We start from the raw sequence: 23,831 nt of genomic DNA on the forward strand, positions 1-23,831 counted from the left end.
GGTTAGCCATAGAACAGGATCTCGACAAAAAGAGGTTAGGAGTCAGGAACCGACTTGCATCAAGGGCCTCCGGCATGAAGTGTTTATGTACTTCATCTCGTGTAACAATTCACACCAGTCCTAAGAAGTCTCCCCCATTTCACAGATGATAAAACTGAGGCTCGGAGCATTAAGTCACTTACCCATGTTTTCCGGAAGTAGCGAGTGGCACCACACTTCAGACCCTGTTCTGACTCTCCACCTCCAGCACAATCCGTGTAAAAAGAGTACCTGTGAAGTGAAGGGAGACCTCCTCCCACCTGTGGGCCCCCACCCCCCAACACACCTGGAGGAGGTGAAAGGGGCTGGGCCAGCGTTTGGGGCCCTGTGTCTATGCCCAGCTCTGCCACTCTGTGACTTCGAATCAGCTCTCTTCCCCTTTCTGGGCCTTTCCTTCCTCGGCTGTAAAACAATCAGCGTGTCCTCAATAATGGCCAAGCCCCTCCTTCCCCCACACCTACACACTAAGTTTTTTAGAATCTGTATGTGCCCAGGACAGCTCCCCACCCTCCCCCACCAAGCCCTTCTTTCCTTCCTATGGGGCCTGTCTGCTGAAAGCAGAATCCAGACAGAGAGAGTAGACCTGGCCCCTAAAAACATGAATGAATGCAGGGAAGCCCTCCCTGCGTGGGAAGTAGAAATCCCTCACTGTCGGCTGCCGGCTGTCAGGTCCGACCTCTGCAGTGGCTTCATCAATATTTCAGCTCCTTCTCCAGAGCCTCGTTCCTTAGCAACCACATCATCTCTGCTCTACAGGAGGGCTGCCAGGCTGTGTGCTCCCTACATCCCCTGTCCTGTAGGTGCTGTCTGTGCTTGCCCTCGTGGGCAGGGGGTGAAGCCACCCATGCCAACTGGCACTGGCAGCTTTGTCCTCAGAGCCTCAGGGCGATGCTGCATACAGGAGGCACGTACATACCAGATGAGAGAGAGGGACAGGGACGGGGTGGCGCAGGTCCACCCTGGGCAGGAGCAGGGAGGGGCCCGCGGGAGTGTTTTGGAGAGAGGTCAGGGTATGTCTCCGTGGCCTGTCTTAAGCCCGAACCTCACCCCCTAGTCTTAGCAGAGCCAGGGCCTGCCCTCACCTCTCTGCTCTCCATAGGTATGGGGGAGGGGAGTGTTTCTCTCTCCCCCACTCTCACCCAGGCTCAGCTGCTGCTCCCTTTGTGGCCCAGGTGCGGTGGAGGCTTGCCTCCTGCATCAGCTGAGGCGCCGTGCCGCCGGCTTCCTGCGCAGTGACAAGATGGCGGCCCTGTTCACCAAGGTGGGGAAGGCGTGCCCAGTGGCTGGGGAGGTTTGCCACAAGGTACAGGAGCTGCAGCAGCAAGTAGAGGGCAGGTAAGCCCTGAACCAGCCCCTCCCATGCCTCCCTTCTGCTCTTTCCATGTGCTGTTTCTTGCAGGGCCTCACCTCTTGGATGACGGGCCAGCCTAAGGGTACGGGGGTGGCCCTTTCAGGCACAAGGTCCTGTCCACCCCATCCCAATCAGTCCTCTGGGTTCTTGTCCTGCAGCTCCAAACTCCGCTTCCAGTGCCACCAGTCTGCGATGAGGCTTACCCCCAAGCCCTCCCACTCCTGAAGCCCACCCCCTCTTTGCAGGAAACCCTTGGCGGGCAACCAGGAGACCCAGCAGAGACAGGGCTCTGCCAGTGGGAAGGCCCCAGCCCTCAGCCTGCAGGCCTTGAAACACATATGGGTACGCACAGCGCTCATCGAGAAAGTGCTGGACAGGGTCGTGCAGTACCTGGTGGAGAACTGCAGGTGACTGCCCCTCCCTGAGCCCAGCCCTCCCTGTGCTTGACTGCCCACCACAGTCTATAGGCACGTGCCACCCCCCGTAGCATCCGGAAGGCAGAGACCACACCAGGCACCCCACAAAGCTCAGTCCTTGTGGACTCATTTCTTCTTGCTAACTGACATGAATTTGATCCTTGTGGGGATGTATCTCCTTGGTGAGCTTGACGGCCCTGGAATGAGTCCTGGAGCCCCAGTGGTCACCCTGTCTGTCTCTCCCCTGGCAGCAAGTACTACGAGAAGGAGGCATTACTGGCAGACCCTGTGTTTGGCCCCATCTTGGCCTCTCTTCTAGGTAAGCCTAGGAGCAGACAGGCCTGCGCTGGGCCAGTGGGGGCTCCAGGACAAGTGCTGAGGGGGCACCCCCGAGCTGGCTGTCCCTGTCTCCACAGTGGGACCCTGTGCCTTGGAGTACACCAAGCTCAAGACAGCCGATCACTACTGGACCGACCCCTCGGCTGATGAGCTGGTCCAGAGGCACCGTATCCGGGGTCCCCCAAATCGTCAGGACTCCCCTGCGAAGCGCCCAGCCCTAGGAGTAGGTGTCACTCTTCCCACCCTGTGCTCACCCAGGACATGCCCCCGGGCCTTTGTGGAGGAGCAGCTAGGCTGTGTGCTCCTGGCAGATCTAGGCTGCGCCTCGGAGATGCCCAGGGGAGTGGCCACCCCAGGAGAGCCTTTTCCCCACACTGGCGCTCACATAAATGCCAGGAGCACAGAGCTGGTCCGTGGCTGAGAGCAAACTGGGGACAGGAAGGACCCTTGGGGTCACCTAGAGAGGGTCTGCATGGAGGCCTAGGGCTGACCCCCACGGCTGACTTCCTGGGGCTGGGGGCAGAGCCGTGACTTTGTGCGCAGATCCGGAAGCGGCACTCAAGCGGCAGCGCATCGGAGGACAGGCTAGCTGCCTGCGCCCGTGAGTACGTGGAGTCCCTGCACCAGAACTCGAGGACACGGCTGCTCTACGGCAAAAACAACGTGCTGGTACAGCCGGTAGGAGAGCCTAACGCCCGGCCCTCCTCTCCCTTTTCCAAAGGCACCAAGACCTCCAGCCACATTCATCCCTTTTCCCAGGGGCTTGACTAGAGAGAAGGGGGAGAAGGGCCCCACCCTCTACTTCACTGTTTCATAGCCTCACGCCCAGCCTGGAGCTGGCAGGAGCCAGGAATGGCATCTGCTCTGGCCAGCTGAGAACCAGGCCATCCGGGAGTAGGAATGTCAGCCAGGAGGCAGGGTGAACGCCCAGCTTGGGTATGGCTGGCCCGGACATGCCTGGCATCCAGGAGGCTGACAGGACAGAGCCAGTGGCCCCAGGCCAGCCAGGGAAAGGAGGCACCCACATCTGCGTGTGGCACGTGATGCCCCCTACTTCCTCCTGGCCCCCAGTCCAGGATCCCGTGATTGGCCTGGCCTGGCCTCCCTGCACGCACCTGGAGCTCCTTTTCCGTAGGCCAGCCCCAGGAGCCCTCAGGCCCTCATCTTCTCTGTCTTCTGGTGTGTCTGCTCCCTGCAGAAGGAGGACATGGAGGCGGTCCCTGGCTACCTCTCCCTGCACCAGTCTGCACACAGCCTGACTCTGAAGTGGACCCCCAACCAGCTCATGAATGGGACTCTGGGGGATTCCGAGCTGGAAAAGAGGTGGGGGCTTTGGGACTTCCTCCAGGAGCCTTGCTCCCGGGCGGGGGATGGAGAGACCCAGCCTGCTCCAGGGGGCAGGCCTCACTCCTTATCCGATGCCAAGAATTGCAGGGGGAGGCTGCCTGGACAGGTTCCCGAGCTCTCTAGGACTGAGCCGGGCCTGGGCACGGAGAGGTTTGCCTGAGCCAAGCTCTAGGCAGCTGAGACTGCCAGGCTCTGTGCCATGAGGACAGCGTGGGGCCCAGAGGGACAAGGTGGCTGGCCGAGGTCACATTCTCGGCTACGGTCAGGGTACTAATAGTAGTACCCTGAATACTACTATTCAGGGTAGTCTCACGGGTGTCGGGGCCGGGAGATGAAGAAGGCGGGATGGCAGGTCTTGGGACACAGTGACACCAAACTGGTTCCTTTCCAGCGTTTACTGGGACTACGCCCTTGTTGTGCCCTTCAGTCAGATTGTCTGCATCCACTGCCACCAGCAAAGTGAGCCTCCCCTGTCCTGGGCACAGGGGTGAGGGGAGAGAGCCTGCGCCGTGCACGGACTTCCTGTCCCCCTCCTTCCGTCCCCACGCTCCCACCCCACTGTCCTCCTACCCAGCCTCACTGGCCCACATTCACCCCCCAGAGAACGGTGGCACGCTCGTGCTGGTGAGCCAGGATGGCATCCAGAGGCCACCACTGCAATTCCCGCAGGGGGGCCACCTGCTGTCCTTCCTGTCCTGCCTGGAGAACGGGCTTCTGCCTCGAGGACAGCTGGAGCCCCCACTCTGGACCCAGCAGGGGAAGGTACCTCGGGGCTTGGGAGGCTCTGGGTGAGGGGATGTGTGGGGTGGGTTCTCCGCCCACCTGCTGGCCTCCCATCCTTTCCCCACACGGAGCTCTTAGGAGCAGCCTAGCTGGGTGGGGGGGCAGGGGGGCCATGGATTGGACCCCGCCCTGGGCAGGCTGACCACCCGCCCCTCTCCCCACAGGGGAAGGTGTTCCCCAGGCTACGGAAGCGCAGCAGCATGCGGTCCGTGGACGTGGAGGACGTGGGCTCGGGGCGGGCCACCGACTACGTGTTCCGGATCATTTACCCTGGCCACAGGCACGAGCACAGTAAGTGTCCCAAACGTCGTTTGTGGAGGAAGAGAGAGGTGGGGGCGTAGTGTCACCGAGGGGGCCGCAGGCAGGGTCCACTGCCCAGGCCCGGTTAACCCAGGCAGGTACTTACTCAGCCTCTCACCGGACCTTCCCCCCCGCAAATCATCCCTCGGAGAAGTGGTCTCTTGTCTACCTAGCTGTCTTCTCCCCACCTTGTGACCCCAGGCTCTTGGCTCAGCCGATCCAGGTGTCGCTGTACAGTATTCTCTTAGTCATCCTTTCATGCCCTGCCCCAGGGAAAAAATGTGGTGAGACCACACATAGAAGGTGGAGAAATCTTGGTTTCTTTTCAGCCTGCCACCTGACCCCCACAAGGCGGCCTGGGTGCAGGGTCAGCGCGTCTTTATAGATGGTGCAAATTGTTCACTGACTCTGCTAGAGCCAGAACCCTCCCCCAACCAGCTACTGATGAAGGGAGCATTAGCAGGAGTGGGGGGCGGGGGGCGTCTGGGGTGAGATTTGGAGCTGCAGTGGGAATCTATGGGGCCAGGAGTTGAAAGGTGACTTGACCCTCATGGGTCCTGCCCCACCTGGACATAACCCCTCTGGGCCCCAGGGGGCTTGTCCACAGGCATCTACCAACACATGAGCTCCCTTTCTGGTCAGAGCACTGCTGTTGCCCATAGGTCTCTCCAGGCCAGAATGGCTGATCTCGGGGATAAGGTCAGGGAATTTGCCAGCCCAGAGCATTTATTGCCAGCCAGACCACCTGCTCCCAAAATGTGCTAACTCGTGCCAATAAGCTGTCGACAAGTTGTCTCCGTATTAGTGGACAGATTGCCCAGACTGCAAACACACAGCCACAGCGCGAGTTCTCTGTTAACAGGCTTGGAGGGCAGGAGACCTGGGGCCCCCTTCCCTCCCAGGAGTGCCTGGTGAAGAGAAGGAGACTCAGCTTTGGCCAGAACGTGTTTGCAGACCTGGCATTTAATCTCAGGCTCTTGCTCGGCTCAGATTCTGCAGCTTCCACTTGCCCTCTTCAAGCCTTGGTACTTCCCAGTTCCGGTCACTTCAAGGAGCTGAAGCCCAGCGGGGTGACTCAGGCTCCTGGGGAGCAGCTCTGGGAAGCCCTTAGGAGGGTGGGTTTATAGTCTGAAGCGGGGGATTTGGGGTAACCCTCAGATGCAGTTCGGCTTGACCATGACACGAGCCGAAGAATGATTGGGACCCATCTGCCAGCAGTCATGCCCAGCCTCCGCCAGGGCTGGGGAGTCCCTGTCTTTCCCTACCCTGGCGCCCCCATCAGTTCTCTCTCTCCTGTTCTTCCTAGAGAGGGCATCCTCCAAGAGTGGAGCTCTGTAGCTGCCGCCCTGTCCTCACCTTCTTCCATACTTTCCCCAGTAACTCATCAACAGACTCTCAGGTCCCCCCTTCCCCTCTTCCATGCCCTGCAGGCTCAAGGTGACCCAGACTCCATTCTGCTCTCCCGAAGGAGGGAGTGCGGACCCTCCTGCCCCGGCCCTAGGGTCCTCACGCCTCTGCATCTCTGCTATTCTTTTTGAGCAGTCACTATTAACTACCACCACCTAGCGGCCAGCCGCGCGGCCTCGGTGGACGATGATGAGGAAGAGGAGGATAAACTACACGCGATGCTCTCAATGATCTGCTCGCGGAACCTCACAGCTCCCAATCCGATGAAAGGTTTTTATCCCTCCCCCTCTCCCTGACCCCATCCTCCCGCCCCACCCCCCTGGGCCCACCTGCCACCCACCGCAGGGGCTCAAATGGCAGTGTTGGCATTATGGGACTTGCACCCAGGAGGCAGATCAGGGAGGGTGGAAGGAGGTGCTGGCAGGAGGGGCAGTACAAAATGCAGTTGACTCTGGGCTCCCCATTGAACGAGAAGAGAGGGCTTTGCACCCGAGAGGGAAGAGATTGACGGGTGGGAAGGTCTGATTTTCTGGTCCCCTGTTGGAAATGAATGGCTCTCTGAGAGCCCTGCTCCCACTCTGGAGGGGTCATGCTGGCAAACCCAGGACAGTGTCTCTTTCCTTCGCTCCTGCTGGCTGGGAAGACGGGCCCCCTGTGCCTCTGACTCCTGACTTAACGGAAACAGGACAGAAGTACCAGGCCTCTCTTTAGCAGGGGTAGGGGCTGGACAGCTCATGGGGACAGGAGTCACCTGTGGTCAGGTGAGCGGTCAGGGTCACCATGGAAAGAGACCCGGGGCTCAGTTTACCCAGCTGGCACTTTAGCATGAAATCTAGAAATATCTATGCCAAGGATATAAGACAGGTGTGTTCCCACCCTCAGGGACCTGACTCCAGGGTTACCAAGGCCCCCTCATTGGAAATGACAGGACAGCGCCCACAGCTCCTCTTTCCACCACTCAGCGCAGAGCTAGACGTGTAGAGAGGGACTGGTCAGGGGATCAGTGAGGGCCAGGCCCAGGTGCTCAGGGAAGATTGCTTCTGAAGGGCTGAGGCCACCTGTCTTGGAGTTTAGGGGAGGCTCCCCATCCCCACCATTCCCATGCCACAGGTTAATTTCTTTTTTTTCATTAAAAATATTTATTGTCCATATAGGAGCTAGTGGGAAAAGCTTCGTCTCTCTTTCCTATACTCCAAGAATGACCAATTAAATATATAATCCCCAACCTTTTAGGAGATGAGGGTAGGGTTTATACAACAAGTAGGAGAAGAAACTTAAGACACCATTGTCCATAATGAAGTGTCAACCCATCTCTATTTCTTCAGACCTTAATGCAAACATGGAACCCTTTGATCCATTGCCCTACCAAAGCACCTTGGTGCAGGGGGCATGACTGCTATCCATAGCCACATCCAACTGCAGACATTGTAGCCAACGCTCGGAAGTCAATGGATCTCTATTAAACACACACACACACACACACACATACACACATACACATACACACACACACACAACACCCCTAATTTCAGCTTCTTTTAAATATTGGAACATTAAATTTGTGAGGCAGATTATTACAGTAATATCTTCCAATTTGTTTATGCCTCCCTGAATCCATTTGAATAATTCCCTACCGTTCTTCTAATTAATTTATTTTTAATTTTTTAAACCATTTTTTAAATTGAAGTATAGTTAATTTACAATTTTTTTTTGAGGCCACTTGGCTTGTGGGATTTTAGTTCCCCAACCAGGGATTGAACCCAGGCCCTTGGCAGTGAGAGGGAGGATCCTAACCACTGCACCACCAGGGAATTCCCTAATTTACAATGTTGTGTTAGTTTCAGGTACACAGCAAAGTGATTCAGTTACATATATATATATATATATATATATATATATATATATATATATATATATATATATATATATATATATATATGCTTTTTCAGATTCATTTCCATTATAGGTTATTACAAGATATTGCATATAGTCCCCTGTGCTATACAGTAGGTCCTTGTTGTTTATTTTATATATAGTAATATATGTATGTTAATCCCAAACTCCTAACTTATCTCTCCCCTCCGCCCCTGGCCACAGATTAATTCCTTCTCCCCTTCCCTGCCCCTACAGGGGGCATCTAGGAATATGTGACACTCTCCTTATGCTTCCGCAAAATTCTACCAAAGAACCCAGTTCCTTAGCTCAGCCACCAAGCCTGTAATGGGCGACCAAGTCCACGGCCTAGAACACATCGAGCACACCCTCAGCACAACTGCCAGCTGCCCCCTTACCCATCACATTCCTGTCCTGGTGCCGGCCCTCGCTCCCAGCCCTTCCAGTGGGCCTTGCAGGCCAGCTGGTGGGAACTCGGGGGAGCCTCCTCACTTGTCATGTTTTTTGCCTGCCACCTGGTTCCTTGCAAACCTGGGCTTGAGGCTGATGCTTATTTCCAGGTTAGCTGACTTGGAGCCGTGTGGGGAAGCTAAGTCAGGAGAGCCGGGGAGCTCCTTCTCACCCCACAAATTGTAGTCAGGCTGGAGGCTGTGGGGGTGGGGGAGTCCCAGTAGAGCCCCTAATTAGTGGAGCTGGAGACAGGAAGCCATCCCTGGCTGCTCTTAAGAGCTGAGGCCTCCAGGGTCAGAGAAACTTACAGGGTCCAGAGGCCTCGGGGCTTGTTTGGGCATCCTCCTGGGGAACTCAGGGGTCAGACCGACCCAGTGTGTAGCCCCTGGGACCCCAACACTTGAGGAGGGGGAGGAGGTGTGGAAGCAGAATCAGCAGGTGGCTGGGGAGATGGTATGGGAGCCCTCATGTCCGCTCCAGTCCATAATGACAACACTGCTGAGGCCGTTCTGCTAGCCGTTGCTTTCCAGGCCTGCAACATGCTTGACTTGTGCATGTGAATCAAGTGGCGGGTGTCCAGACTCTCCTTCCCCCCTCCCCTCCTTTTCCCGCTGCCTCCCCGACAGAGCAGAGATGCTGTTCACTCTAATTCGGCTCCAGGCCAGGCACCTTTCCCTCGGAGTCTTAGGGGCTGTGGGGTTCAATCACCCTAATTGTTTTGCTTCAAACTTTCCTCACGCTCAGAGGAGAGAGTCAGAGTCGAAGCTGGCCCAGCAGACCCCCGTCCAGCCTGCTGCCCCTCGCCCAGTCACTCCAGAGCTCCAGCTGTCTGCACTGGGTTAATTCAGAGATGCAGTGTCCAATGCTGGCTAGTTCAGCTCCTTCCTGGAGAATTAAGGTGAAGAGCATTGACCCAGGAGTCTGCCTTGGTTGGGCCCTGCTTTCTGGGCATGAACTCGTTTCCCTGTGTGCCCACCCTCTGCACCTGGCAACCCCCTGCCTGCCCGCCTGCTGCCTGCTGCCTACCTGGCTGGGCCTGCTCCTGCCACACACACCGCCACACACCCCCGGCTCCTCCCACCACTGGCCTCTCTCCTGCCTGCTGCAGGGGCCTGAGCTGGGCTCCTGCCCCATCCCACCTGCATTTGCCCCCTCCTTCTTCTTCCCAGAGTCTCAGGCATGGCTTGCAACCCCTCACTCCCAGAGCCGCAGCCCCTCCACACCAAGTGTGTTCCCTTAATTTGCCTCCTGGTGGAGCTGAAGGGCCAGATATCTATAAAAATCCCAGCCGTGGGTCTGGGGAGAGAGCCCTGGGGCCAAGACAGGGCAGCCCCTGAGGGGACTGGAGGGGGTCAGCTCAGCCCTCCCCACCAAGGCACACCCAGAGCTGGAGTCTGGATCCCACAAAAACCAGGCCTAGGTCTGCTCCAGACTCATAGCAGGCCAGGGCCCAAGCCATAATTCGCAGAAAAGAACTACTGCTTGAAAGAAGTCTATCACACACACAGCTCTCTCTCTCTTTCCTTGTCTTCTTCACTCTTCTCTTTCTCTCTCTCCTTCCTGGCGTCATCTCCTGGTCCTTTCACTTTCTGCCCTCACTTTGCTTCATCTTTGTGGCTCACTGGACCTGCCAGAGTCCCGCACGAGCAGTGCCCGCCCCACGTGGGCCTTCGAAGCTCTCAAGGGTCTTGAGTTGTGATTCAGGCTAGCTGGGCCGGCTGAGGAGGCTTGGTCTGCTGTGGTGTAAAATTGTCCAAGGAGCTGTCTTCTGAGGCTGCACCGGGCACACTCTTCTGGATGGTGGAACGTGCATGCCCAGCTGCCACCCTCATCCCCACAGTGGCCTGGCAGCCCCGGAAACTTTGCCCCTCCTGCCAGTTCACCTGCGTGTTTGCAGGAGGCCGCCATGCAGTGCAGTCAGGCTAGGCAAGGATGGAGAACTCACCCACTGCTGCGAACTCGGGGGCACCTGGCCTGGGCAGGGAGCACCGCTCCTGCTTAGCCACTGGCCGCCAGGTCTAGAACCCTCAGGGGGATGAGGTCTGTGGACCAGGACTGGTGGCTCAGGGGTCCTTCGGGGGTTTTGATCAGTGGATGCTCCTGGCATGGGAAGGTTCAAAGTTTGCAAAGTTCCAGGCACCTTCCTGCACATCCCAGAGTTTGCCCAAAGAGACCAGGCTGAATCCTGGAAGGCCAAGCCAGCTGGCAGCATTTCAGAGAGCTCAGGCTTTTCTTGTTCCTTCTTTTTTCTCCTCCCTCTAGAAAAACAAGTGTCTATTCCATTGCTTATAGCAAGATGGAGAGAATAGACACAATCATCCATGACTCAGTGAAAGTATCTTACCACGTTGAGAAAGACTAGGTGGACGCTGGGAAGTGTCAGGTGCCCTCTCTCTCCACCACTTCCAACTCTGGGCTCTGGACCCTGGGCCAGGCAGGCACCACCCCTGTGGTTTTCCACCAAAGGGTGACTTCATGCTGCAGCTCTGGGCACAGAGGTGGGCATGCTGCAGGGTACTTGGGGGGAGGAGACCTGCCGGGCCCTGACCATGGCCCCCCTCCTGCCCTCAGATGCTGGCGACATGATCGAGATGCAGGGCTTTGGACCCAGCCTGCCAGCCTGGCACGTGGAGCCCCTGTGCAGCCAGGGCTCCTCCTGCCTCTCCTACTCCACCAGCAGCTCCCCATACGTACCCCCCAGCCACTGCAGCTGTGTCCCTGACCGGTGAGTGGGTGTGTCCATCTGTGTGTAGGTGTCAGTCTGTCCTTTGGGGCTGTGTCACTTGCCTGAAGGGTGATCTCTAGTTGGACACACCTGGGTTCGAATTTCACTTCTGCTCCCCATGTGACTTTGACAAGTTGCTGAGTCTCTCTGAGCTTCTCCATTTCTGAGCCTCAGTTTCCTCATCTGTAAGATGGGGATAATACCCCCTTCTCCCTAAGGTACTTGTGAGGACTGGATGAGGTACATAACCCACGTGAGTGTCCAGAGCTGTGCCTGGCACAGAGCAAGTGCTCAGTACCTGGAGCTCCCCTTTCCAAGGTGGACCTGGATCCTGCTGTCAGGCTGCCGTCTGAGGACACTCAGCAGGTATCTGGGCATCTGCCACGTGCCAGGAACAGTGTGCGAATGGCATTTGTGTGAGGGTCATATGCCGACACTTGATGCTTGCCGACGGCTTTTTCACCAGGAACTTCATTTTTCTACCTGTTGCACCTGTTGACCCTCGGATGGCTCTCTCCATTTTCACATGAGGAAACCAAGATTCACTAACATGAAGTTAGTTGCCCAAGGTCCCCTGGGTGATTGGGGGCCAGGCTGGGCCCCCAGCAGCTCTACCCAGGGTAGCTGGCAGGGCCGGGGAGCCCTTGACATGCTTCTGGGTTGTAGATCCGGCTCTGTGCACCACCTGCCCTCTGAGCCAGAAGGTCCTTGCTTCTCACTCTTCTCTCCAGAGGAGCAGCCCTGAGTCAGTTGATTCCACAGGTTGCCCCTCAAGCTGCTGTGTGAGAGCATGAAGAGGCAGATCGTGTCCCGGGCCTTCTATGGCTGTGAGTGTGGGGTGAGGTGGGGCCGCAGGGGGTGGGAGCAGGGGCAGGGGGAGGCACGGGGACGGAGGGTCACGGCCTCCCGGCTCCCACCCCCACAGGGCTGGCATACTGCCGCCACCTGTCCACGGTGCGGACCCACCTGTCAGCGCTGGTGCATCACAACATCATCCCACCCGCCCGGCCACCGGGGGCCTCGGGGGGCCTCACCAAGGACATGTGGAGCAAGTATCAAAAGGACGAAAAGGTGCACGCTCTGGGGTGCCAGGGACCGAGGCCGGCTCGAGGGGCTGGGGGCCAGCAGGGAGAGGAGACCAGCCTGCTCTGTGAGTGGCTTTCACAGACTACATGGGCGTTCAGGTAAAAGGTGGTCCAGGGTCAGAGGTGACAGGCCAGGACTGATGGCCTTGGAGTGCCTGGGTCAAGGTAGAGTCTCACAACTAGACCTGTGGGTTTCCACAGGAAGGGGACCGGACAGGAAGTCTATTCTGCTTCTGCATTACTCCACGACCTTGAGGAAATCTCCTCGTCTCTCTGGGCTCCTTTTCTGCCCTGGAAGGAAGCAGGGTTGAAGTAGATCTGCTTCCAGCTCTAGTCTGGGGGCAGGGAGGATGTGACGGTCCCAAAGCCGGGTTTGCCTGGGTTTCAGCAGAGCGACCAAATGAATCGCCGTCCCCAGCCCCAGCTCTCAGGGCATGGGGTCGCCGAGCTGGGCTGCAGAGACTGCAGGGGCTGCATAGCCTTTCCCCCCTGGGTCCCTCAGAACTACAAGGAGCTGGAGCTGCTGCGGCAGGTTTACTCTGGCGGTGTGGAGCACGAGGTCCGCAAGGACGTCTGGCCGTTTCTGCTTGGCCACTACAAGTTTGGCATGAGCAAGAAGGAGATGGAGCAGGTGAGGGGAGCCTGTTCCCCATGGGGGTAGGGAGATGGGGAGCCAGGCCATGGGAAGCAGGGAGGGGGGGCCTCAGAAACCCCAGCCTCTTCCCAGCCAGAAAGGAACAGGGCAGAGGAAGATGTTAGCAGGCGTGCCCCACTGTCTTCACCCCGAGGCCCGACCCTAGTCTCCAGCTGTCCCAGGAGGACAGCTGCAGAGGAGGGCCTGGTGCACCCCTCCCGCCATGGTCACGCTGTGGTCTGAGTACAGGTGGACACAGTGGTGGCAGCGAGGTACCAGCGGGTGTTGGCGGAGTGGAAGGCCTGCGAGGTGGTGGTGAGGCAGCGGGAGCAGGAGGCTCACCCAGCTACGCTCACCAAGTTCTCCTCGGGCAGCAGCATCGACAGCCACGTGCAGCACCTCATCCACCGAGACTCCACCATCAGCAATGACGTGAGCCCGAGGGGACCTGGGGGCCGGGGGCGGGGCCACCAGCGCTGTAGGCCTGCCCTCTAGCGTTCGCTGGCAGTGGAGCCCTGGAGAACAGCTTAGTGTGTCTGTGTCTCATTTTCTTCCACTGAAAAATGGGATGACGGTCCCCTGCTGCCCACTTCTCTGGGTGTTGCAGGAATAAAATGACATGGCGCGCTGTGTTCTGTTCTAATGGACTAGCAGAGGAGGATAAATTTATGGGGAATTAGGGAGGCTCTCCCTCTTCGTAGAAAGACCCGAAGGCTAGGGATGGGCCTCCCTAGGTTCGTTCTAGTCCCAGGTCCACTCGTGACAAGATGAGCGACTTCTCTCCCATCTCTGGGCCTCAGTGCCCCCCTCAGCTCTGCTCTCCTCTGATTGCAGAAGCTCCTGCGAGGGCTGTTGGCCAGAGACCAGGGGAGCACTTAACAGCAGTCCCACCTTACAGAGTTGACTATGCAAAGCCAGTTCACAGCCTGTGTGGTTCTTCTGGCCTCACCCCTGACTTTTAGGTGAACATCAAGTCCCAAACTATGGCTGCTGGGCCCAACCAGAACTGATAAGTTTAAGTTTTCAGGACATTGTTTCATTAACTTACGTCTTTTCTTTAAAATTGCCTCTTTAGATAGTGTATGTTCTTGTTACTTAACTCCTTACTAACAGAGAACTCAAATTGGAGCAAGACTTAAAGAAATATAACTGCCAAGGTACACTCTCCTTTCCATGGGCTTTGTTCTTAATCCCCTATTTGTGAACATACACTCTTTCTGCTTTGGGTTTTGTAAAATCCTGAGTCTGTACCAGTGCCCCAGCTGCTTAGCTTATGGACTCAAGTATCCTTTCTCACTGGCACTATTCTGAGGCTCTGAATTGCCTCAGAATCATGGCCGTACCTGACACTAACCCAACAGTGCTTCTTGCCCAAAGTGAAAAGTCTTTTTTTTTTTTTTTTTTTTTGCGGTATGCGGGCCTCTCACTCTTGTGGCCTCTCCCGTTGCGGAGCACAGGCTCCGGATGCGCAGGCCCAGCGGCCATGGCTCACGGGCCCAGCCGCTCCGCGGCATATGGGATCCTCCCAGACCGGGGCACGAACCCGTATCCCCTGCATCGGCAGGCGGACTCTCAACCACTGCGCCACCAGGGAGGCCCGAAAAGTCTTTTTAAGCATTCCCTTTCCTACATAGTCCAAATAGAAAACCAAAATGAAACAAAACTGTATGTATATGTCTCTTCTTTTCCCTGTGACTTATCTGTGGGAGTGTGGACTGTTTCAATCAGTAGAATATGTTTCTTTTCACTTCTTACCTCTCCTCAGCTAATATAACCGATTAGGTACTTGCTAGAGAGGTTTCCTGCCTTGTACAGAACATTCAGTCCTGAAAATAAGGAAGAACTTATTTTTCCTAACACCTCCAGTCTGCCGCATCCATAGGCTGCCCCAGAGGCCACACCAGAGACACTATGGAAGCTGTCCTGGCCCGAGGCAGCCTCATGACTTCTGTGTTTGTAGAGTGACACTTACGCTGGCCATCGAGCGTCCAGGCCTCCGGTCCCCCTTCTTCCCTGCAGCAGCCGCAGGAAGCGCTTCACACTTTTTCTCACCAGTTTGAGGCCAGATGGGGCTGGAGATGGTGTTTTCATGTTTTCCTGGAGCCTGGTCAGCTGGGTCAAAGGGGGCACTTGGCACCTGGGGAAGGCAGTGCTAGAGGCCATGGGGTGGGAGTGGGGGTGTGAGGAGACTTCTCCATCCCTCTCAGGTCTGACCCAGGAAGGAGATGCCGAGCTGAGGGATGGTGCTGGAGTGCAGGTGTGAGCCCTGCCATCTTTGCCCCCACCAGGTGTTTGTCTCTGTGGATGAACTGGAGCCTCCAAGGCCCCTGGGCCCCGAAGATCCCAGACCAGAGCCTGAGCAGGGGGCGGGGGCCAGGCCCACTGGCACCACCATGGTGGAGCAACAGTCGGTGGAGTTCGACTCTCCAGACTCAGGACTGCCTTCCTCCCGCAATTACTCTGTGGCCTCGGGCATCCAGTCAAGCATAGATGAGGGCCAGAGCATGGGCTTTGAGGAGGAGGACGGCGGTGGGGAGGAAGGCTCTGACGGGCTGGTCCCTGCAGCCCAGGTCTCCAAGCCTCAGGACCCCAGCCAGGAGAAGGCCTCGCGAGCCGGCGAGCTGGAGGCCGGGGAGGAGCTCGCCGCCGTGTGTGCTGCTGCCTACACTGTATGTGGTCGTTCCCCAGGCACTGCTCTCAGCGGCCCCAGAGGCTGGGGGTAGGGGCTGGCGGGGCAGAGGGTGGGGTGGCCTGGACTGTCCTGGAGGGAGGCGTTCAGCCCATCTCTCAGCAACCCCACAGGACTCTGTTCTCTGAGTCCCTTGGTTCCCTGCCTTTGCTGCCTTCCTTTATTCGGGCATCACCTCCAGCCCCCAACTCACCCCTGAGGGCCGTCCGCTCCTCCAGATAGAATTACTGGACACCGTGGCCTTAAATTTACACCGCATAGACAAGGATGTGCAGCGATGTGACCGCAACTACTGGTACTTCACACCCCCCAACCTCGAGCGGCTCAGAGACATCATGTGCAGGTGCCACTGTGGGGCTGGGCTCTGTGGGAGGCAGGGACCCTGCTCTGTGAAAGGCTAGACCCGGCAGCGCCCTGCTCCCCTGCCCTGTCCCCTACTCACGCTCAGCTCCCTCCGTCTGCTGTGCCCCCTACCCCACCCCCTCGTCATTCTCGAGGTCTTTCAGATCTCAGGTTTGGCCATGCTTCTACAGGAAGCCTTAGAGGACCCCCACCCAGCATGTCAGGTGGTGATGGCCTGTCCAGTCTCTCTCCCTGAGCCCCCGAGGGCCTTGAGGACAGTGGCTATGGGTTGTTCGCTGTCGTGCTCCAGTGCTTTAGGGTCGCAGAGCCTCTGGGGAGCAGGCTGCTCTAGGGGCCGTCTCCCCAGGAGTTCCCGAGGGGAGGGGAGGATGGCGCACACCCACAGTGACTCTCCCTGGCATTTCAGCTACGTGTGGGAGCACTTGGACGTGGGCTACGTGCAGGGCATGTGCGACCTGCTGGCGCCTCTCCTGGTTGTCCTCGACAATGGTGAGGCGGGGGTGTTGGGACTGGGCCTGGGCTGACCCAAGCTGGGGAAAGGAAAAGGGGATGGCATGGTCTTCATGGGTGGGCATGTGAGCCAGCCCTGTCCCCCTGCGGACTGAGGCTTTGGGGTCTCCTGCCTTGCCGGCCTCACGCCCACCTCCCCACAGACCAGCTGGCCTACAGCTGTTTCAGCCACCTCATGAAGAGGATGAGCCAGAACTTCCCCAACGGGGGTGCCATGGACGCCCACTTTGCCAACATGCGCTCCCTCATCCAGGTGAGGCTGGCAGCAGCCCGGGGGCAAGTGACCGGGCAGCGCTGGGCTTGTTCGTCATCCACGGGGAGGCCGGGGAACGCTCCCAAAATGTTTTTTACGTATGCTTAGTTTCTTTCATTAAAAAAAAAAAAAAACCCACCATTTTCAACCTTACAAATTGAGGAGGCGTGTCAGTGTGTGAACGCTTATGCTCATGGAAGTTCTGGCGAGTAGTGCGGTCGATGATGAGATCACCCAGCATGTGGCATCATTCCAAAGAGTACATCCCAGAGAGACAGGTGGAGCTGCAGAGTGCAGCCCGGACGGGAGAGGCGGGAGCAGCTGCCAAGCAGCCAGGGAGGCACCACAGAGGGGCCTGGGGGGCAGGGAGCCAGGGAGAGGCTGCACCGGTTCAGTCTGGCTCCCGTCCTCCACTCAAACCAGATCCTGGACTCAGAGCTGTTTGAACTGATGCATCAGAATGGAGACTACACCCACTTCTACTTCTGTTACCGCTGGTTCCTGCTGGATTTTAAGAGAGGTAAGAGGTGGGCTGGAGAGTGGGCCTGGGGTCAGGGGCGGTGGGAGATCCCTCTTCCCCGAAGTCAGTGGTTCTCAACCCACACTGTATTTTAGAACCCCCCGAGGAGCCCTGGGCCCCACCCAACCCCAGACTTCCCAAGTGTGGTGACTTTAAAAGCCATTAGGTGAGTCCACAGCGCAGCTAGGGTTGAAAATCACCCAAAGGCAATGGTTTTCAGAACTGTTTTCGAACCAAATCTTCCCGAGCACCAAGGCCTATAAAAGGCTGCTCTAGTGCGATGTGGCCTCTGCAGGAGGCCAGTGTACAGGACCTACAAGGGAGGAGGGTGGGGCCTTGGCCTGGGGCACAGAACTGCTCTCCTGGACAGGCTCCCGTGGTGGGGAGGGTCCCGGGACTCTGGCCCCTGGAGCTCTGTCTCGGCACGAGGTTCTGTCCAGAGGCCTGTGGACAGCCAGGCCCAGCCTCAGCCCCTCGGTGTCCGCAGAGCTGCCGTATGAGGATGTGTTTGCTGTGTGGGAGGTGATCTGGGCAGCCCGGCACATCTCCTCGGAGCACTTTGTCCTGTTCATCGCCCTGGCCCTGGTGGAGGCCTACCGAGAGATCATCCGTGACAACAACATGGACTTCACTGACATCATCAAGTTTTTCAACGGTAGGAGCCACTCGGCCGTTCCGGCTGCCTCAGCAGGGGCGTGGGGGCCTCCACAGGGTTTGGGGGCCCTCGGGAATATTGGCCCCTACCCTGTAAGCAAATGTCAGGGGTCCAGGTGGAAACGGAGCAGGGTGGGCAGTCCCAGGGCTCCTCCCAGATGGCTGCCCCCACTCAGTTATCCATGTTTCCCCCAGAGCGGGCTGAGCATCACGACGCCCAGGAGATCCTGCGGATCGCCCGGGACCTCGTCCACAAGGTGCAGATGCTCATAGAGAACAAGTGAGGGCTGTGGCCAGGGGGGCAGTGGCCCGCCAGAGCCCGGGCTCCGGGCCCCTTTGGTCCCACAGAGGAAGGTGCAGGCGCGGCACAGCCAAGACTGCCCCAGCCCTCAGCTGACCCAGCGGCCCAGCTGTATTCCTAACAAAGCGCTTGTGAGCCTGGGACGGGACTCCAGGCAGTGCTGGCCCTTCAGGGCGAGTCAGGGGCCAGGATGCCCTCAGGTCAGGACCGGGAAGGGAGGGGTCAGCCTCAGGGAATGGCTGCCTTGGGGGACACTTACCCTGCTCCCCTCTCAAACACCTGGGGATAGTCCCACTGCCACTGGCAGCCCCAGCCTGGACAGCTCCCCATGGCCTCTCCTGGGGCCCTGGAGAGTTAGGAGGGCAGTAGTTGCCTGGGCCCTACCTGGGTGGGTCTAGGGGACTCTGTGCTGTATCTCTTCTGAGCGTCCCTCTGCAGGCCCAGTGCATGTGCACGCACCAGCCCCAGTTAGAGCAGCCAGAATGGCTGCCAGTTTGGGTGTGTGCCCTGGGTGCAGGAGACCTGGGCTGCATTCCAGGCCCTCCCCTGAGACTGCGGGACAGCCCAACAACGTGGGCCCTGGGTGGGAGCAACCCACCTCAGCAGCACTGCCACTGCCTTTAGCCACCTGAGGTGACCCCATGCACCACCACCACCCCCGGCCTATACAGTGCACCCATGTGTATCTGTACAGTCTCTTACCACCCTGCTCTTGCTTTATGCATTAGATGCATCCCCGAAAACTGTGTATCAGTGATGCTTTTGCCAGCAGAATGACCTGGAATGTGGCAGAAGCACTTGCTCTCCAGGCTGATTCTTTAGGGAGGCAATCCCGTCATGGCCTCCTCTCAGGGACGGGCTCCAGAGCTTGGGGCAGCCCATTGCCTATCCCGGGCATCTGCTGAGTCCCTGAGGTGGAGGGGTGGGTACTTGGATCTCCCCAGCTTGTCCTTGGTGAGAAGCAAGGCTAGCTCTTCCTTCCACATGCTTCTCAGGATGCCGAGAACACTAGGGACCCACAAACCCCCTTAGAGGAGCCTCACTCATGGAGGTGCTAGGAAGGGCCCAGCTCCTGACCCCAGGCCTAGTCACACTGCTTGCTCTGTCATCCCCACTTCCCGTCTCATCAATACATGCGGGATAGGCCTTGTTCTGGGGCCAGGAGGCCACTCTGCCCCAGGGTTGGGCCTGCCCAGCTATCACTAAGGTCTGGAGACTTCCTGCATTTGAGAAACACGAGAAAGGGCCCAGCCACCCCTCTGCATCTAGCACAGTCTCCCCAGCCCAGCCCTGCCCCGGGCACTGCACCACCTGTTTGGAGGCCAGCCTGCCCCATTGCCCACCCACCAGGTGAGTCCCTGGCCTCCACCAAGCACAGTGGCCGTTGTGTGCCTGCCTTAGTGACTCAGTGGTTTTTTGAGGAGCAGAGTGTGTATGTTTTTTGGCTCAGAAACTATACTCTTCAATGTTAACAGACCAATAAACACAGCATTTGGCAATGCTTGAAGCTCTGGTGGCTATTTGTGGGCTGGCACTGGACCGTCAGTGACTGTTTGTGTTGGGGAATTCTGTAAGCTCCGGATTGAGCGGTAAGGAGGGCCAGCCCCACAAGGCAAAGATGGTGAAAAGAGAGAACCAAAGTTTCCAGAAGAGAGGGGCCTTGGCTGTGGAATGGTCCAGGGTGATAGCCAGACTCTAAGTACCTAGAGAGTTGAAGTAAGTCAGAAAGAGAAAGGCCTAGACCGACCAATGGCCTCTCCAGCTTCTGGATGGCATGTAAGTCCCTGCCCCGCCCCGCCCCTTTCCAGCCTTTCTGCCCTCTGGGCTGGAGCTTGATGGGGAACCTACAAGACCTCCCGGCCTCTCTGCTTCTGCCCATTGAGCACTGTCTTTGAGATGCCTGCTTCAGGCGGGAGCATGGAGGGTGTAGTGGCAGGAGAGGTCAAACTCACTGAGGCATGGAGAGTGCTGGACTCAATAGCAGGTTCCCATCTGCCTTCCCCCGCCTCAGAGGGCCACTGCCCCATCAGCCACAGTTCCAGATAGAGGGCTGCAGTCACCAGCATGTTGTTTGGTGTAGAGGACACTAGCTTTCTGGGCATTAGGGCCTGCTGTCAACTTACTCAGAGCTGCCCAGGCAAGGAAACCAGTTGACACCAGGAACCCTGTGGCCAGGACCTTATAAGCCCCTCAAGGAAACTCCTCTCCACCCCCTAGCTGACCTTGTAGCCTGGAGCAATCAGAATTCCCTCTGCTGTAACATCTATTCATGATAAAAACTCTTACCAAAGTAGGTATAGAGGGAACATATCTCAACATAGTGAAAGCTATTTATGACAAACCCATAGCCAACATAATACTCAATGGTGAAAAGCTGAAAGCCTTCCTCCTAAAATCTGGAAAAAGGATGCCCACTCTCACCTATTCTATTCAACACAGTATTGGAAGTCCTAGCCATAGCAATCAGAGACAAGAAAAAGAAATAAAAAAGTATCCAAACTGGAAAGGAAGAGGTAAAATTGTCAGTATATGCAGATAACGTGATAACTATATAGAAAGAACCCTAAAGACTCCACACAAAAACTACTAGAACTGATGAACAGAAAGCCCAGAAATAAACCCACACACCTACGGCCAATTAATCTTCAATAAAGGAGGCAAGAGAATGGAGAAAAGACAGTCTCTTCAGCAGGTGGTGTGGTGGGAAAGCAGGAGAGCTGCATGTAAATCAATGAAGTTAGAACACTCCTTCACACCACACACAAAAATAAACTCCAAATGGCTTCAGGACTTAAATATAAGACATGACACCATAAAACTCCTAAAAGAGAACGCAGGCAAAACATTCTCTGACATAAATCATACCAATGTTTTCTTAGGTCAGTCTCCCAAGGCAATAGAAATAAAAGCAAAATAAACAAATGGGAATTAATCAAACTTATAAGCTTTTATACAGCAAAGGAAACCACAAACAAAACAGGAAGATAACCTACAGACTGAGAGAAAATATTTGCAAATGATGCGACCAACATAATCTTCAAAATATACAAACAGCTCAAACAACTCAACAACCAAAAAACAACCCAATCGAAAAATGGGTAGAAGACCTAAATAGGCATTTCTCCAAAGAAGACATACAGATGGCCAATAGGCACGTGAAAAGATGCTTAACATCGCTAATTATAAAACAAATGCAAATCAAAACCACAATGAGGTATCAACCTCACACAGGTCAGAATGGCTCTGGTTAAAAGGTCTACAGTCCAATGCTGGACAGCGTGTGGAGAAAAGGGAACCCTCCTATGCTGTTGGCGGGAATGTAATTGGTGCCGGCACTATGGAAGACAGTATGGAGGTTCCTCAAAAAACTAAAAATAGAGTTGCCATATGATCCAGCGATCCCACTCCTGGGCATATATCCAAAGAAAATTCTAATTTGAAAAGATACATGCACTCCAATGTTCATAGCAGCACTATTCACAATAGCCAAGACATGGAAGCAACCTAAATGTCCACCAACAGATGAATGGATAAATAAAAGGTGGTACATATATACAATGGAATACTACACAGCCATTTAAAAAAATGAAATAATGCCATTTGCAGCCAACATGGACGGACCTAGAGATTATGATACTAAGTGAAGTCAGACACAGAAAGACAAATACCATGTGATATCACTTATACGTGGAATCTAAAATTTGATACCAAAACAGACTCACGTAGACAACAAACTCATGGTTACCAAAGGGGAAAGGGGGGTGAGGGAGGGATAAGTTAGGAGTTTGGGATTAGCAGATACAAACTACTATATACAAAAATAAACAACAAGGGACTTCCCTGGTGGTGCAGTGGTTAAGAATCCGCCTGCCAGTGCAGGGGACACGGGTTCAATCCCTGGCTGGGAAGATCCCAAGTGCTGCGGAGCAACTAAGCCCGTGCGCTGCAACTACTGAGCCTGCGTTCTAGAGCCCGTGCTCTGCAACGAGAAGCCAACGCAATGAGAAGCCTGCGCACCACAACAAAGAGTAGCCCCCACTCGCCACAACTAGAGAAAGCCCGCGCGCAGCAACGAAGACCCAACGTGGCCAAAAAATAAAAAATTAAATTAAATTAAAAAATAAAACAGCAAGGTCCTACTGTATAGCACAGGGAATTATATTCAATACCCTATAATAAACCACAATGGAAAAGGATATGAAAAAGAGAATGTGAAAGAACATCTACGTGTATGTGTGTGTGTATATATACATTTGAATTGCTTTGCTGCACACCAGAAACTAACATGACATTGTATGTAAATCAAGTGTACTTAAAAAAAAGAAAAAAAACATCCCTCTGCTGTGACACCACCTGGAAGTTCACCAAAGGCCCCTGATAACTTGCCTGCAAGTGGCTGGTTCCTTCACACACTCCCACCTCTTCTCTGCTCCACCCAGAACTGCTGGCACTCCCAGACCCCAGACTGAGCTTCTAGGGCCAGAGCGAATCCCACAGCCAAAACGATGGGTCTTCTGGGGGCTGTGTGTGGAAAGAAGTAGCAGGAAGCCTGAGTAAGGTACTATAGCCCTCAGCTGAAACTGGGTCATCACGGCCAGGGGTAGAGTCTTCATCTTTGTCCCCAGCGCTGGGCACACTCAGGTTACGTTAACCCTTACTTACCCCAGGCCTTCCCTAAGGTGGAAGGGACCGACCACTTCCTGGAGCTACCAGCAGAGGGAGCAAGCACCTCACAAATGAAAGGAGCTGGCGGGTTGCAGGGTAGTGGGGAGGAGCATCGAGCCCCTCCCTTCCCCTTCAGAGAACGGGACCCTGCGGCATTGGTGGCCACCAGTCCCCTCCCCACGATGACATCCCCACGTGCATCCTCAGACCCACCCCAGGAGGAGAAGTTGAGTCAGTTGTCCGGGCTGCGGCTGGGAGCGGGGCAAGGGTCAGGGAGTTGGAGCCGTGGCCTGGCTGGTCTACACCTTGGCCCAGCTACCTGCTCCCTGATCTCCCTCTCCCTTACCTCCCCACCTACCAGCCTGCCAAACGGGTGGCTTCTCCTAAACTGGGGAGAAAAGATGCCGTTACAAGGACCAAAGTCTTCAAGGCCCAGCCTAGGACATGGCTCTTTGACCCCTGACCCCCAACTTCATCTTCTTGTCCCTTTCCCTGAAAGGACAGGAGTCTTCCCCAGATGACCTGTCCTAACTACAACCCCAGAAGTACACCCTGTCTCAGGAAGCCCTCCTGTGAAAGGATCCTCCAGCTTTCCCACTGGAACTTTCTGGAGTTCAGGATCCCCGACTCCATGACAGACCCAGGGCAGGGTGGCACGTGCCTGGGGACAGCTCTGCACCAGCTGAGATCAGACTGCAGCTCCACACGGCCCCCGGCTGGTCATGTGACCTTAGCAAGTCACTCAGCCACCCCGAACCTGTTTCCTCATCTGCTATTTCTTGGCCTATTTACTTCACCGAGCTGTTAGGAGATGAAACAAGATAGTGTTTGTAAAAATGGTTTGAGGAAGTGTGAAGTATTGCAAAAGCATGAGGACCAGAACTGCAGTTCTCAGAGCTTGAGGACTGAGCCTTGGGATCAGAACAGTAAGGTCCCTCATCTTTTTTCTAAACTCCATCAGCCTGGAATCTACTTGAAGACTCTGCCCCCAACCCATCAATAGGGAAAGGATGCTACTGCTTCTCACTGGAGGTCCTTCCCTGAAGGTCTCTGCCCCCTTTTGCAACAAAATGACCCAGATGCTGCAGGTGGCAGCTCCGTCTCGGG

General features: G+C 56.1%; 1 protein-coding gene across 4 annotated transcripts in view; it reads left to right on the plus strand.

Annotated features, from left to right (window-relative positions):
* The window catches only part of SGSM2 (small G protein signaling modulator 2), a 37,760-nt gene extending 18,194 nt beyond the window's left edge, over positions 1 to 19,566 (plus strand). Inside the window, exons 3-24 of one of the 4 annotated variants that reach the window (XM_081220422.1) lie at positions 1,212 to 1,374; positions 1,636 to 1,797; positions 2,058 to 2,125; positions 2,223 to 2,368; positions 2,689 to 2,823; positions 3,344 to 3,468; positions 3,884 to 3,951; positions 4,094 to 4,254; positions 4,440 to 4,566; positions 6,115 to 6,252; positions 10,897 to 11,050; positions 11,813 to 11,877; positions 11,976 to 12,121; positions 12,638 to 12,766; positions 13,019 to 13,201; positions 15,058 to 15,438; positions 15,677 to 15,801; positions 16,228 to 16,310; positions 16,475 to 16,584; positions 17,008 to 17,104; positions 17,592 to 17,759; positions 17,954 to 19,566. In XM_081220422.1, the coding sequence (XP_081076548.1) occupies positions 1,212 to 1,374; positions 1,636 to 1,797; positions 2,058 to 2,125; positions 2,223 to 2,368; positions 2,689 to 2,823; positions 3,344 to 3,468; positions 3,884 to 3,951; positions 4,094 to 4,254; positions 4,440 to 4,566; positions 6,115 to 6,252; positions 10,897 to 11,050; positions 11,813 to 11,877; positions 11,976 to 12,121; positions 12,638 to 12,766; positions 13,019 to 13,201; positions 15,058 to 15,438; positions 15,677 to 15,801; positions 16,228 to 16,310; positions 16,475 to 16,584; positions 17,008 to 17,104; positions 17,592 to 17,759; positions 17,954 to 18,042 (3,023 nt within the window). In that variant the 3' untranslated portion in view covers positions 18,043 to 19,566. The remainder of the gene's footprint in view (positions 1 to 1,211; positions 1,375 to 1,635; positions 1,798 to 2,057; positions 2,126 to 2,222; positions 2,369 to 2,688; positions 2,824 to 3,343; positions 3,469 to 3,883; positions 3,952 to 4,093; positions 4,255 to 4,439; positions 4,567 to 6,114; positions 6,253 to 10,896; positions 11,051 to 11,812; positions 11,878 to 11,975; positions 12,122 to 12,637; positions 12,767 to 13,018; positions 13,202 to 15,057; positions 15,439 to 15,676; positions 15,802 to 16,227; positions 16,311 to 16,474; positions 16,585 to 17,007; positions 17,105 to 17,591; positions 17,760 to 17,953) is intronic. The other 3 variants (XM_081220423.1, XM_081220424.1, XM_081220425.1) reach the window with 3 other exon arrangements.
* Positions 19,567 to 23,831: the final 4,265 nt, after the last annotated feature.

This window comes from Mesoplodon bidens (assembly GCF_964165515.1).
Source record: "Mesoplodon bidens genome assembly, chromosome: 19".
NCBI lineage: Eukaryota > Metazoa > Chordata > Mammalia > Artiodactyla > Ziphiidae > Mesoplodon > Mesoplodon bidens.